Genomic DNA, 15649 nt, shown 5'->3' on the forward strand with positions numbered 1-15649 from the left:
TGAGAGACTGGAACAAGCAACATGACAAATATATACTTTCTTTTCTGCTTCATTGATTTCTGCTCTCACTGTTCTGTTTCCTTCTATTTTCTCCCCACTGGGTTTGATTTACTTTTTTTCTAGCTTCTTAAGATAGAAGTTTAAATTATTTAATGTTTAGCCTTTCTTCTTTTCTAGTATTTGTATTTCAGCCTATAAATTTCCTTGTGAGCACTGCTTTAGCTGCATCCTGCAAGTCTGATGTCACATTTTCACATCTCTTATTTTTAAGACCTATATTCTGCTCTTCCTTGATATATTAAAAATAATCAGACCAAGCCCTGAATTTCAATTTAAACCACAATGTTCACCACAGAAAGTTCTCACTCTATTTCCAGAACTACTGGGTTTCAGACTCTGTAAAAAGATTTGAAAGAGTGAATATTCTGAGGAGTTTAGGTTTCCAAATGCCATAGTAGAGTCAAAAGAACAGTTTGATGACCCTTACCTTTTATTTTGGATGTATAATTTCAACTGAATAAAAACTGCAAGCATGGGACTTCCCTGCTGGTCAAGTGGCTAAGACTCCGCACTCCAACTGTACGGGGCCTATGTTGGCTCCCTGGTCAGGGAACTAGATGCCATAGGCCGCAACTAAGAGTTTGTAAGCAGCAACTAAGAGTTTGCACGCCGCAACTAAAGATTCGACATGCCACAACTGAGACCTGGCACAGCCAAACACATAAATATTAAAATAAAAAACCTGCAAACATGATTGCTGGAAATGAAACCAGTAACTCATGCAAGTAAGGTCTTCTAATGCCTGTAGAACAGCCTTACTTTAAAAAACCCATTTTGGGGATTCCCCCGGTGGTCCAGTGGCTAAGCCTCCTGGATTCCAACGCAGGGGGCCTGTGTTCTGTCCCTGGTCAGGGAACTAGCCCCACATGCTGCAACCAGGAGCTCACATGCCACAACCAAAAAGATTCTGCATGCTGAAACTGAGACCTGAAGCAGCCAAACAAAAAGTAAAAACACTTCGGAAATAGATAAATAAATAAGAAAGCAAACAAGAAACACATTTTAAAGTTTACAGAAAACCTGCCAACACTGCACTTCATTAAGAGCTTAGAAACAGAAACCACTGGCATGTTGCTGATCTAGACTTATTATATTTATTTCATGTCATTGTGGTCACTTTTACAGCAGTTTAGATTTTCAATTACATTATTGTTCACAGAATTCACAGAATTCATTAACAAACATCCAAAGGAAGGTTTTTCAGTAGCACAGCAAGATAGAAAAGAGGTGCTTTGGAGTGGAACCCGAGTCTGATTATTTAGATAGATGTCTAGAATATTATTGCTTTATTATTATTTTTTTTTAATAATAAATTATGCCCAGGAAACCCACCCTGCCAGGGTTCTTTGTACTGCACCACCCAGGATCACGGGGAACATCATGTGACACAGGGTGCCGGTCAGATCAGCCCCCTGTGCTCCTGCTGCTCTGCAAACTTGCTGAGGCACACCGTGTCTTCTGCGCGTGTACTTCCTCCAGCCTGACGCGCTCCTCCACGGTCCTGCAGCTGACGGGGGCAGTCACACATGGGACGCAAAACTTCAATCAGACATAAACAAGGGCTTGGTGAAGGGGGGCTAATGCCCCTAAAACAGCCACTAACTACGCCCGGGAGAATGTCGGAAGCAACAGAAACACCTGGAATCTCAGTCTGTGAGGAACATCTTAAAGGAGATGTCCTCAGTGGTCCAATGTGGCCGCTCTGCAGCAGGAACGTGAGGACTTCTGAGGAGATTTCATGGATGGGTTTCTTTTGTTGTTCCATGTGAATTTGCATTTTGTGAAAAAACATCTTGGAGATTTCTTCATAGCCCCTGAGGCTCTGTGGATCTATAGAGACCAGGGCTGGAGTGGGGGCTGGCTTCCTCAGGGACTGGGGTGCTCCCTCTGCATTTAGGGCAGGGTCCCTGAGAAGTGGTGGCCGCATCAGGTTCTAGAGACAGGAGTGGAGGCTGGGTGTGGAGCTCAGGCTGCGGCCGGGGCCTCAGTCCAGCTTCTTGCTGTTGTCTGTGCTGTGTACAGAAGCCAAGAAGTCGACAAGGAGCTTGGCTGTCTTCCTGGGCCTCTCCATCACCACTGAGTGCCCACAGTTTTCCAGGAGCTCCACCTGGGAGTTGGCGATTGACTTGGCCAACATGTCTGCCCCGGACACATCGAGCACCTGCAGGACAAGAGAGGAAACTAGATGGAAAGGGTTCAGGTGCCCGAACACACTCCGTGGACAGAACTCCCGTCCAGGCCTGGCAGGGGTGATTTTTTGAACCAAGTCACTCCGGTGTTGGGGCCTATAGCTGTCTGATGGAAGTAACCACGTGCCTCACGTTTTACTCTGCAGCTCGGTGGCAGGAGGTGTGCTGCTGCAGGGTTACTGTGCTGGAAACACAGACCCTGCCCTGAGGATGCCCTGGTGTGGTGGGGAAGCCAGACTGGAAAGCAGTCAAGAGCAGCGCAAGGTGGTAAAGACTCTGATGGGGGAGGATCCTGGGAGCTGAGAAGCCACAAGGGAGGGGGATCGTGGAAGAGGGACCCGCACAAGGGTGGGAGGATGGTGCGTGCAAGGGACAGCCGTGTGAGCGGGGAGTACATCTGGCCGTGCTGGGAGTCGGGTCTCAGTCTGAGGGCGGTGGGGAGCCTTGGGGCTGTATTAAGGACAGGGACGTGATCAGGCTGGGCCAGGAGAATGCACCCTGCAGCTGGTCCAGGGAAGGCCAAGCTGTGAGGAGGCCACACAGGAGAGATGCAAGAGGCAGACACGAATTATCACAAGCCAGAGGACTAGCTCCTGAAGGCCCTCAGGGGATCCCCGAGCTGCGTGACCTCAGACCCTGAAGTGTGTGAATAACAGCCAGTGCTTTTCCCAAGTGAAGCCCACCATTTTTCCAGGTTTTCAAACTCCCTTTCATTTCCACCTGGGTTACACCTTGCTATTACCAACTCAGTTAACTGACTTTCTTCTCCTTCAGGGTCAGATTTATATTCACCCTCTTCGCTTCACCGCTTTCACCTTCACCTCACCACCCCCCAGACCAGAGAAGGCGGCCCCTCCGCTCTGGCCTTAACGCCAAAAGCAAAATCCCAACAAATTCGAGCACTGTCTGCTTTTGAGCTTTATTCTCCCCAACCCAGACTGGTAATACTAAGATTTGCTGCCCACCAGGAAGTGGGGTGAGCAGAGCGCAGGGCACCCGGGCTGAGAAAACACAGGAAGGAACAGCTGACGGGGAGCATGACGCGATCTCGCCTCTCCCTGCTGGTCCCTGAGAGCCCAGGTCACCTTGGGGATCTGAGATGAAGCAAGGCCGTCACTGTCCCAGCTCTGGTTTCTGACTGACTAACCGCCTCCTGGCCCCACCTGAGTCCCGCGTCTCTGCTCAGGCGTCCACAGAGTCCCTTGGCTGCTGTGAAGGGGGCAGATGAGTCCTCCCTGCTCCTGACGCCCTGGTTCCCGTGCTGGGCATTCTCGGGCGCCTGGCTGATGTTGAGATGGCTGCACACCGGTGCCTCTGCCCCTCCTGCCCCCTGCGCCGGGGCACACCTGGCTTCTCCCCAGTCTCCTCTCCTGGGCCTCCCACAGTCAAGGACAGTTGAGGTGCAGCCTGACTTCCTGCCTCTGCTCACACCACACATGCGATGGGCATGTGCAGTCTGCCCAGGGCTCACAGTGGTGGCTTTCACCTCAGCGTCCACAGGGGCGCTCTCTCAACAGGGACAGCTTTGCTCCCATTTCCCTTCTCACGATGGTCAACAGTGTGAGACGACCAGATACCCTTTGACAGACGGTGTAATTCTGTCTGCCTGCGGGCCTTATAAAGGCTCCATTTCCCACCACCACCTCTTGTTTTAAACTTTTCAAGAACATTCAGTAAGATATGATTTCTAAAGAACGGCTGCAGACAAAAAGGGAGTTTCTTAAGTATAAATCAGTATTTCATTGGCAGGTTTATTATGGATGGATTGTGCCCCCTCCCCAAATTCATATGTTCAAATTCTAACAAAATGTGACTTTACTGGGAAACAGGGTCATCATGGATGTAATTAGTTAGGATGACATCATTCTGGAGCAGGGTGAACTCCTAACCTAGTATGTGGACCCCTAATCTATCGTAACTGGCGTCTTACAAAAATGAGAGGTTTCAACACAGAGACGCACAGGCACCGGGACGACATCATGCGAAGATGGAGGCAGAGGCCAGGGTGAGGCGTCTACAAGGCACGGGACACCAAAGTTCACCAGCAAACTCCCAGGAGCTCAGGCAAAGGCAGGGAACAGGCTCTGCTTCCCAGCTCCCACAAGGAACCAGTCTGCTGAGGCCTGGGTCTTGGATCATAGTCTCCAGAACCGGTGTCACAGTGTTAGTCGCTCAGTCATGTCCAACTCTTTGTGACCCCACGGACTGTAGCCCACCAGGCTCCTCTGTCCCTGGAGTTCTCCAGGCAAGAATACTGGAGTGGGTTGCTGTTTCCTTCCCAGGGGATCTACCCGACCCAGGGGTTGAACCCAGCTCTCCTGCATTGCAGGCAGATTCTATACCATCTGAGCCACCAGGAAAGCCCCCAGTGTATCTGCATGCCAGAACTGGCAGCCAACGTAACTGTGTTGTTTAAGCCTCCCAATTTGCGGTACTTGGTTACAGCAGGCCTAGCAAACTAACAGAGCCATCTGACAAAGCCTGTCAAAGAGCCCGTCAGCATTTTAAAACGCACAAAGCTTTGATCAAGCTATTCCACATCCAAGAACTGACCCTCAGATACGCTCTCACACTGCAAACACACACGTATAATGGTGCACATCAAGGTGTGGTTTAACGGCAAAAAACTGAAAATGACCTAAGTGACCATCAACAGGGCACTAATGCAGCAGGTAATGGAGTACTATGCAGCTCCCAAAAAGAACATAAAATTTTGTTTTGGGCAACAACCATTCACAGATGGTAAATCTAGAGGGAAATGTTTGATGAGGACCAAGATACCCACATGGTCTCGAAGTGCCTCCCTGCAGACTGCTTATTAGTTGCAAGTGGAGAAATAATGTCTATAATGAAGAAATCAGATGTCACAATCAATCAAAATTCCCATCACTGGGATGTCCCAGGCAGGCCAGAGGTTAAGAGGCTTCCACTGCCTAGGGCACCGTTTCAATCCCTGGTTGAGGAACTAAGATCTCACATGCCATACAGTGCAGCCCCCAAAATAAATAACAGTTTTAAAAATTCCCACCACTGAAGTAAAGACATTCTCCTTCTGAGGATGTGAAGTCTTACTACCCATGAGATATTCTGGCCAGGGATATGTATCCCGAATTTAATCATGAGGAAACAGCCAACCAACTCAAACTGAGGAATATTTTGTAAAATAACTGGCCCACACTCTTCAAATATCTCAGTGTTATGAAGGATAAAGGCAGAAAGTGGGCATCATTTTATATAAAAGGAAACTAAAAAGACAAAATATGCAGCATGTGATCCTGGCTACAGGGGCAGGAGGAGGAGCACTCTAGGAAGGACGTCACTGGAACAAGGAATCCATTTGAAATAGGGACTGTACGTTAGTTAAAAGCTATGTCATCAATGTTACATGTCCCAGGTGTGACAATGTCCTGTGATCATGTGAGATAATATTCTGGGTTGCAGTAAATACCCCTTGAAGCACTGGAGGTAAAGGGACGTGACGTAAGCAGCTCACTCCAAATGGCCCCAAAACACATATTTCTAGACCTGCCTAGATGAGGCGGTAAATGTTAAAAAGTTGGTAGTAAGTAAGATGTGGCACATACGTATCATGGAATGACACTCAGCAATAGAAAGGAACAAACTGTTGGCATAGGCGACGATATGGATGAACCTCAGAAACATCACGCTTGAGTGGAAGAAGCCAGATGCAAAAGACCACCACTGTAAAATATCATTTTATGAAAATTTTAGATAACTAAATTCTAGACAAGACTTCAGAAACAGAAAGCAGGTCAGTGGTTGAACAGTGCTGGGGCAGGAATGGAGATGAACTGCAAGTGGGCAAGAGAGAACCTACAGGATGACAGAAGCGTTCTGCACCGGGGCCGCAGTGGGGTGGGCAACAAGGTAAATTTTACAGCACGTGAGCTTTTGAACAAGCAGTTAAAACTGATGAAACTGGGTAAAGGCAGATACAGGAGTACTCTGTACTACTTTTACAATTATCCTGTAAATTTGAGATTCTTTCAAAATAAAATATTTAAAGCACTAGAATGTGTGGATCTCTTCAAGCTGATATTAAATGATTTCCAAGGTACATATTTCTCATATATATTAAGCAATTAAGGTACGAAACTGTATATACTGCATGTCTGAAAATCTTATACACAACACTTCTTTATGCACACTGATAAATGCTTAGAATAGAAACAGGCAAACAACAGCCCCTGCCTGCTTTGTGACTGCAGGCTCCCGGGAGCTCTGCCTGCCATTTGCTCTGCATGTCACCATCACAACAGAAGAGCTGAATAGATGTAACAGGAACTTATCACCCACAAAGCTGCAAATATTTAATATCTGGCCCTTTTAGAGAAAGCGTGTGCCAACCGCTGCCTTGGAAAATTTAAAAGAAACACACACAAACTGTTAAGTGCTGCCTTGAAGAAATGGGAACTGGGATCTAGGATGTCAAAGAGACCGAGTGTACTCTTATCCATCTTTCTGTACTCTTTCAAGGTTTCTGTACCATGTGACTATCTGGCTTTGAGAAAGATAATTTACGAAAATGCTTTCAAATTGTCTTACATTTTAAGAGGTCAGCGTCACTGCCCTCAACTCCCTGTGAAGGCCGGCACTTGGCACCAGGCGTGCGCCACCTCTCCCTGGTATCAGAGAGCAGCCAGGCTCCCTTCATAAAGGACCACGAGTTTGTCCTTGGAGGCTAGTGTAACTGGCACAGGCAGCCCCAGGGACGCGCCACATACCTGGTCTTGTTTCCCCCAGATGATCTGCGTGGGGACCTTAATCTTGTCCATGTTCTGATGGAGGGAGTATCTCGACTTCTCACTGACGATCTCCAAAAACACTTCGTAAGGAAGGAAAATAAAGTGAGTGTGGGCTGTGCTGTGGACACCACCAAGTACAGGAATTAGATAGTGTGTATGTATATATATAGGGCTTCCCTGCTGGGTCCCTGGTGGGTCCCTATGTATATACAGGATATATACAGGGTATATAGTCTTTGAGTCTAAGGCACTGCGTCTTTCTTGAGGGGTCCCAGAAAACTCTCAGTCTCAGAAATGTCAGGAAGACGAGCAGGCCACCCATAAGATGTGTCACAGGCTCAGAGGTCAACACAGGGCTACTTACGCTTTCGGTAGAAGGTGTTGTGAGGGATGCGGACATCAACAAGGCCCTGCAGGATCTAGGGATAAATAACCCAAAGTCAGAAGGCGAGGGAGGATTCGTATTCTCAGGCCTCAGAAGGGTCTGGGACAAAGAGGGGAAATCAAAGGCCAGTAGTTTCGGGCATTGTCAAGGTTTGTAAGGCCTGGTCTCCAAATTCCCTTGATGGCCATGCAGTGTAATGGGGACTTAGGTTCATAAGAGGCTTTTTCTTTCTCATAAGGAAGGAACTCTGGGAATAACTGTGAAGCCAAAGGACCCCGGTGGCATGTAAGCTGCCTCACCTGTGAGGAATCCTCTGCTTATCCTGAGACATAATCAGAATGAAAATAATATCAAGTAATTACTCAGTGATACCCAATATAAAACAAGGTCTATTAAAAAAAAATTAACCACTGGGGATGATGGGCCTCTTAAGCAGTGAAATCAACCACTGGGGAAGTTCTGGGAAGGCTTTCGATGTCCTGAGCTCACTGTGTGACAGGCAGGCTGTGGCGCTGCAGCACATGCCGACGGCCAGGGCTCCTGGACCTGGGAGACCGACCCAGAGAGGTGCTGCGGCCAGAGAACACGGCCCGCCTCTTCCCCACCTCAGGGTTCTGGAGGCAGGGTCCCAGGGCCACATTAGCAGCCGTCACTCCTCTCATCTCCCTAGGAATGGACTGAACCCCTTCAATATACTCTCAGGAGTCCTGCGCACTGACTGAAGTGGGAAGACCCAGTCATAACTGCTCTGGATGAAACCCACCCGCTGGAGCATCTGATTATTCTGGAAGTGGAAGCCCAGAGGTGAGACCAATGGCAAACTGTCCCAACACGGTGCTCAGCATCAGATATTTCCTTTGTTCTACTGTCCATCCTGTACCCACGCATCTCTCCATCTTGCATTCACCCATCCACCCTCCACCTCTGCTCCGCACCCCTGCCTACCCATCCATCCTGCATCTCTGACTCAGACATGCACATGTCCATCCGTGTGTCCACTTAGCCTGCAGCTACCCATCCATCCTCCATCCCTGCTTCATGCAGACATCCACCTATCCATCACCCACCCACGCAGCACCTCTGAATCACATATGCATACATCTACACATGTATCCATCTATCCTCCATCCACCAACCCATCATCCTCCATCTCTGCCATTTCTAGACACCCTCCCATCCATCCATGCACTCGGCCATCCATCTCTCTAAACCCCTAAATCAGTGATGTATGCACACACATCCGTTCATGCACCCCTGTACCCTGCATCTCCCCACACATCCATTCTCCATCTCTGCATTGTTCAGGCTTCCTCCCGTCCACTGATCCATCCCCTCTATACCTAGTACCTATTTCATGCAAGCACTTTGCTGCAGGCTGGGAACAGAACAACCAAAGACACAGTCCTTGCTCTTACTGAGGTAGGAACGGAAGACGCAAAGCAGCCAACACAGTCATTACACAACGTGACACAGTAGGCTGAGTGCCTAGGGGCTCCTCCCTGACTACAAGGGCAAGATTTTGGGATCTGCATTACTTTTTTCCCAGTGTCTTCACTTCTCTGACAACTCAAAACATGGAATTTTCTAAAACCCTACTTGGTTACTCTATTCTGGAAAGAGATCAGTGCTGAGAGAGGACCAGTGTAAAGTCATGACTGAAAAGAGAACTTCATGGACAGAACATGCCACAGAATCTGATTCTGTGATGCTTCCTCAGAGATGGGCCACATCCATTAATGAGTCATGTTCACGACCTCTGCACAGAGCCCATTCTCTCAGCTCCCAGGAGGACCCATCCCACCCCAGGCAGCATCCAGCTCCTGAGACAGAGTGAGAGAATGTGCTGTTGTGAGGTCTCACTCATGGACTCTCGGTTCCCCACACTATCTCCTGCACAACCTCATTTAGACCCATGACTTTTAATACCATCCTTGGCTGATGGCTCTCATTTTACAGCGCAGGCCAGACTTCCCTCAGCTCCACTCATATTTCTAACTGTCTACATGACCCCTGCACGTGATGGTGTCTCAGGGAACTTGAACTTAACACATCCAAAATGGAGCTCTTAGCAGATGCCCCAATCCCACCCTCCCTCCCCTTCCCCTACTCAGAAAACACAACCTTGGGACTTCCCTAGCAGTCCAGTGGTTAAGACTCCATGTCTCCACTGCATGGAACACAAGTTTGATCCCTAGCTGGGGAACGAGAATCCCGCGTGCCACGTGGCGTGGCCAGAAAATAATAAAAAAATTTTTAAAAGGAGGAAGAAAACACTACCTTTATCCAACTAAAGTATCAGAAGTCACCTGTGACTCACATTCTCTCATCCTCCACTTCCCACTGGCCAGTAAGTCCTACCTCCTTCCTTCCAAAGCTTCTCAGATCTCATTCTCCACTACTACTACGCCGTCTACACCCTCATCCTGGAGTAACACAGCACACTCACGGGCTTCTCCGTTTCTGTCTGTGTTCCCCTACAACTCTTAAGTGTTTCTCCTACTGTATTTAGAAGAACTCCAGTCTCCTTCCCATAATCTCTTAAAAGTTCTACATGATCCAGCCTAGTGGTTCTCAAAGCGGTTCTTGGGATTATAAGACATCACACAATTTTCATAATAACACTAAATGTCGCTTGCCTTTTTCACTTTGATTCTCTCAAAAGCATGCTGATTTTCAGAGTCTACAGAATGATGGATAATGTCACCATTCTGACAGCTAATGAAATGAGTACTTGTGTATTCTTGTATTTTAAGTTCTCCTGGGGTTTAATTTCTAATGTGGTACACATCAATAGTTACAGCTTTCATAAAAAGAAGCTCGTTGGGGTTGTCAATAATTCTTAAGGGTGTTAAAAGGGCCCTGAAACTTTTTTTTTTAATGAGAATCTTTGATTCAGCCCTTGTGTACTATTCCAACCTCACCTCAACCCATTCTTTCCCTCACACTCTGGGCTCCAGTCACCCTGGCCTCTCCTTCCAGCATCTTGGACTTGACTGTTTTATGCATCCCTGCTCAGGCTGTTTTCTTACAGAGGCTTATCAAAGTTTCTCCTGCCTCTCTGTTTTCAAGCACAGCACTATCTTCATTTCCTCTAGAAAACTTACTACAGTGTGAAATTATCTGTCTTGTTAATTGACTGCTTCTCCCCCTGGCCTTCTGTCTCATTTCTTCCCCAGGGTGCCCAAGCACAGTGTTGGATACATCGCAGACATGGCACTTGCTGAATGAATGGAAGCTGAGGACAAGGAGGGAACGTTGGGGGATGCTGGCCCTGGCCACCTGAGCACTGGGCAGAGGCAGGCACACTGCCGTGGAGGCCACGGTACCTGCTGGGGCACCTTGAAGCGTACGTAGGAGCAGAGCTGCAGCATCTCACTCATCTCCTTCGGGGTGGTCGGGATCAAGGGAATCTTCTCTACGGCGGCCGACTCCTGCAGTTCTTTGAGCCGTTGCACAAATTTATTATCAGTTGAGTACTGCAGACCTGGGGGATTCAAACCAAAAAAGCTTGGCAATATATCTACCTTCTTACCAAACCCCATTGTATATAGAGAACTTCCAAAATCAGCCCCAGACCTAATGTATCTTAGGTGCTTTCCACTGGTAGATTTCTTTTTAATTGGTACTGGCATCCTTGCTCAAAGTCAAAACCACAATTTGAGAAACACAGGAAAAAAATTTTCTTCTTCAGAACATCTTAAGGGCTGGCTACGCAAACTGGGAGCCCATAAGCACCTCAGCCCCTCCCCTAAGTCTCTTTCATCAGAATCTGCACTTAAGTTGCCACGGGATTCACCCGTAGGACCAAAATTAAGAAGAGTTTGAGAGTCTAGAAGACAACTTGCCTGAGCCCCTCTCACACATCTGTAAGGGTTGAGAGGAGACCTGGTGAAATGCATGACTAGAGTGGACTGACTGAGTACTCCTTCCTTCAGCCTGGACCCACTTAACAATCTCTTATTTGGGGTCAGCACATAAAATGCAGTGAAAGTTGAGTCCCCTTTGGAGCTGTCCCACACGTTGGGGCAGGAGGGCAGGAGTGCCCTCTACACAGTCCCTCTTCCTCCAGGGGACCATTAGGCAATCCTGAGCCGGAAGAGCCTTGAGACTGACCATTATTTTCTATCACCTGACACAGGACACGAGAGTTCACACAAGCTGGTCTATGAAGGGGCGTAAAATTAATTTCATTTCAAACACTCAACAAGTTTCTAGGTGTTTAACTTAGCTGAAGAGCTAGAGCTTAGAAAGAGAGGCAGTGGAAGCCACACTGTGCTAGAGAAACCTACATTTCATAAATCTCCTATATTCAGCAACTCCTCTAAATCTAACGTGCGTATCGTGCAGCTCTCATGATGCCATGGGCAGATTACATGATCTATTTCTTTTTGCTTTAAAAATAATCCTAAACTAAATGTCATGTGGTATATCCTGAATAGGATCCTGGAAAAGAAAAGGACAATTGTAGAAAAACTAATGAAATCTAAATAAAGCCTGATTTTAGTTAATAGTAATACACCCATGTTGGTTTCCTGGTTGTGACAAATTTGCTGTGCTATGTAAGCTGTTAAAGGAGAGAACTGGATGAAGGGTACTATCTTTGCAACATTTCTATAAATTTAAAATTATTTCAAACTAAAAAAAAAAGTGTATCTTTTCATTTTTACATACAAACAAATTCAATTATAACTTTCTAATGGAAACTCAGGTATAAAACTCTTCTCTGGGCAAATCAATATACACTCAAAAAAGTCAGTTAGTCAGTTAGAGCTGACCTTCCACAAGTGATTTAAAATCTAATAACATTCCAGAGGGCTCCAATTCTTCATTTTTTCTTGCCTGAGTTGTGCAACATACGGGATCTTAGTTTCCCAACCAGGGATTGAACCCACGCCCTCTGCTTTGGAAGCACAGAGTCTTAACCACTGGACCACCTGGTAAGTCCCCTCCAATTCTCAGACTGTATCATTATAAGATCAAACAACTTCAGACACAGTGCTTGGGAAAAGGAAAACCCTTTGGGAACTTGCCTTCAATTTCAACGAGCTTGCTGCTGCTGCTGCTAAGTCGCTTCAGTCGTGTCCGACTCTGTGCGACCCCATAGACAGCAGCTCACCAGGCTCCCCCGTCCCTGGGATTCTCCAGGCAAGAACACTGGAGTGGGTTGCCATTTCCTTCTCCAATGCATGAACGTGAGAGGTGAAAGTGAAGTCACTCAGTCGTGTCCGACTCTTGGCGACCCCATGGACTGCAGCCTACCAGGCTCCTCTGTCCATGGGATTTTCCAGGCAAGAGTACTGGAGTGGGGTGCCATTGCCTTAGACCTGAAAACTTAACTTTCTGAATGAGTTGAAAGGTTTCAAAGATAAATTTAGTTATGTTTCAGTAGAAGGTGCACAAGTTCAGTTCATGGTTGGGTTCTAGTGGGTAAAGAAGGTAATGGATATGAGTCATATAAAAGAGGTAGTGAATATGAAAGGACTTCTCCAAAACCCACAGCTTGAGTTCTGGAGTCAGATAGCTTAGGGCCAGTTCCTATCCTGGCTCCAGCACTAACATAATGTGCGCCTATAAAATGGGCATACTATCCTTATCTGGACAATAATTACATAGGTAAAAAGCCACTGAGATAGGTACTGAAAATCTGGACAATTTACTATGTGTAAACCATACTCCAGTAAATTACCAGCGATGAAGAGGGAAGCAAGAGAAGGAAAAAGAGAGAAACATTTTTCTTACTAACATACTATAAATTCAAGTATGAAGATTTATATACATATATATGTATATAAATTTTAAATCCAATTTTAGTGTTCATCTCAGTAGCATATATGCTAAAACTGGAACAATACAGATTCAGATCAGCATAGCTCTTGTGCAAGGATGACATGCAAACTCATGAAGTGTTCCATATTTTAAAAATTAAAAAAAAAAATCCAACTTCAGATCATAATTTCTGAGGACATGTTATAGCTCAAGTAGACATGAACACATTTAAGATCAGACACCAAAGTTTGTTGATTTAAAAAAAAAGCCTGCAATGACAAAAGATCTCTGAGTTTTCAGCCAAAAAAGAAAGACACATAATAACAGTACTTTCACCTCACAAGGTTATGGCAAGGATTAAATCCATATAAAGAGTTTAGCTCATAAAAATTCAATAAAATGTTAGATGTTAATATTATCATTATACTTCAAAGTATTTACATGCTGTGAAGTTTTATACACTTTTAAAATAACCAGCTCCGATTCTTTGTGGGACAAAGCTGGCTCTGTATTTTAAAGCTCAATATAGTTACAATTATGGTTATGCAACTATTGCTTGATTGTACCACTAAGGCAAACTTTTTTAGTATCTCTACAATATTGTCAAAAATATGATTCTAAAAAGACAGTCACAGCAGAAACCACCATTAACTTCTTCAGAGATTCAGCTCCCGCTGCGTCCACGTCACTCACAGGGTGATCTGAGTCTTACAACTCACCCGCAGGACACACAAGGGACAGGCTGCAGACGTCTGATGGGTAGTGAGCAGCATACACCCCAGCCACGTGGCCGCCCATGGAGGTGCCTACCAGGTGGAAGGGCTTTTTGTTCAGCTTGAGGCATTCTACAAACTAGGAAGGGAAGTGAGAAAGGGGCTTGGTTACACAACTGTGGACAATGACAATGGGGATTCCAGAGCTGAAAACTTTTGTACTTCCCATGGGGACAAGCAGAAAAGGGCTATTGATGAAAGGGGATCTGAAATCTACTAGATTATCCAGATGAGCCCTGTTACATGCATGTACTCTTCTTTACCTGACATGGGTTATTGAGGGCTCGTTGGTAAGTGTAAAATCAACAAAGATCCCTCAAATTCATGAGCCAGCAAATTTTAAAAATAAAGATCCCAAGAGTAAATATTTTCTGCTCTGCGTGCCTATTATCTCTGCTGCAACTATTCAACTCTTCTGCTGTAGCACAAAAGCAGCTAAAGACAACATGTAAATGGGTGAATGTGGCTGTCTTCCAAAGGCAACATGTAAACGGGTGACTGCAGCTGTCTTCCAATAAACAGCTTACAAAACTCAGTGACAGATCAAATGAAGCCCACAGGCCCTAGTTTGCTGACTGGCTATAATTTACAGCACTTTTCATCCATCTAAACGTCCACTAATGTAACTACCTACCCATCTGTCTACCCAACCATTCACCCATCCATTCATACAGCTATCCACCCATCCATCTATTCAACCATCCAAACATCCATTCATATAACTATCTATCCATTCATCTATTCAACCATTCGACCATTCATCCAACCATCCATCCAACTTTCCCTCTATCCAATCATTCAACCAACTATCCCCTACATCTACCCATTCATCCAAAAAATATTTATTGGATATCTATTATGTACAAGCAACCACGGTCAGCTGCTCAGGATACAGCAAAAGTCAAAGAAACAAGGTTCCTTGCTTCCAAGTAATACACAGTTTAAAGAGAGGAGAGGGGCAGACATTAAATAAACATCCTTGAATGGAGAAAATATTTAATGTCAACCTGAAGAGTATGAACCATTAAATTTTGAAATGGTTCATGAGCCCCATGACTTTGAAAGCTCAGTCAGACAGGGCTGAAGAAAGATACTAAATCAGAACAAAATGAAAAGATCACCCTCCCCATCCTCCACAACCAGGCAGACATGCTGTTACCATCATCAAGCAGCTGGTAACCAAAAAAATACACTCTAAAAAAATAAACGGTCTTGAGGAATTCTAAACTCCCTTTTTGAAGAGTTGAGAAAATGAGACTGTATTTCTCCAGAAACAGTTATAATAGGTTGAAAGAAGTCAGCAATAAGCCCTGGCCCTCTATGGCTGACCGGGGATACCCTGGGCTGCTGCCATTTTGTTTGCAATTATGAGTCAAAACGGAACCCACGTTGACTGTTCTTCAGACTTGGGGATGCAACGGTGGCCAAGACCCACCTGGGCAGTTTTTTGGTGGAGCCTCTCTGCTTACCTGGTGTATCCTCTTGACTTGCCCATCTATGGACAGGTCATCCAGTGAGGACCGAGTGGTGCCCTCATGCCCTGGCATGTCCACGCAGACCAGGTGCAGGTTCTTCGGGAGGAACTGGGGACACACATGACCAAAGAGTCAGAATGTGGTGTGCGGAGCATGTCCGCCCATGTTTCTGGGGAGGTTCCCCCCACTTACCAAGTGACCTGGACAGCCTCCCCGCTGGGGAGGGAGGAACCTA

The 15649-nt window shown here is 46.1% G+C and overlaps 1 protein-coding gene and 1 non-coding gene across 8 annotated transcripts in view; one reads left to right on the top strand and one right to left on the bottom strand.

Moving 5' to 3' along the window:
* Window positions 1-1131: 1131 nt before the first annotated feature.
* ABHD6 (abhydrolase domain containing 6, acylglycerol lipase) overlaps window positions 1132-15649 on the bottom strand; it is a 100086-nt gene continuing 85568 nt past the window's right edge. For all 7 annotated transcript variants that reach the window (XM_019984912.2, XM_070776434.1, XM_070776431.1 and 4 more), the window contains 6 exons: window positions 15409-15522; window positions 13886-14018; window positions 10727-10884; window positions 7380-7434; window positions 6995-7095; window positions 1132-2221 (listed from right to left, as the gene is read on the bottom strand). In XM_019984912.2, coding sequence (XP_019840471.2) covers window positions 2045-2221; window positions 6995-7095; window positions 7380-7434; window positions 10727-10884; window positions 13886-14018; window positions 15409-15522 — 738 coding nt within the window. In that variant the 3' untranslated portion in view covers window positions 1132-2044. The remainder of the gene's footprint in view (window positions 2222-6994; window positions 7096-7379; window positions 7435-10726; window positions 10885-13885; window positions 14019-15408; window positions 15523-15649) is intronic.
* On the top strand, window positions 13211-13318 carry LOC139178745 (U6 spliceosomal RNA). Its single transcript, XR_011563238.1, has one exon. It is a non-coding gene; the product is annotated as a U6 spliceosomal RNA (small nuclear RNA).

Source organism: Bos indicus, chromosome 22, assembly GCF_029378745.1.
Source record: "Bos indicus isolate NIAB-ARS_2022 breed Sahiwal x Tharparkar chromosome 22, NIAB-ARS_B.indTharparkar_mat_pri_1.0, whole genome shotgun sequence".
In the NCBI taxonomy this organism is placed as follows: Eukaryota; Metazoa; Chordata; class Mammalia; order Artiodactyla; family Bovidae; genus Bos; species Bos indicus.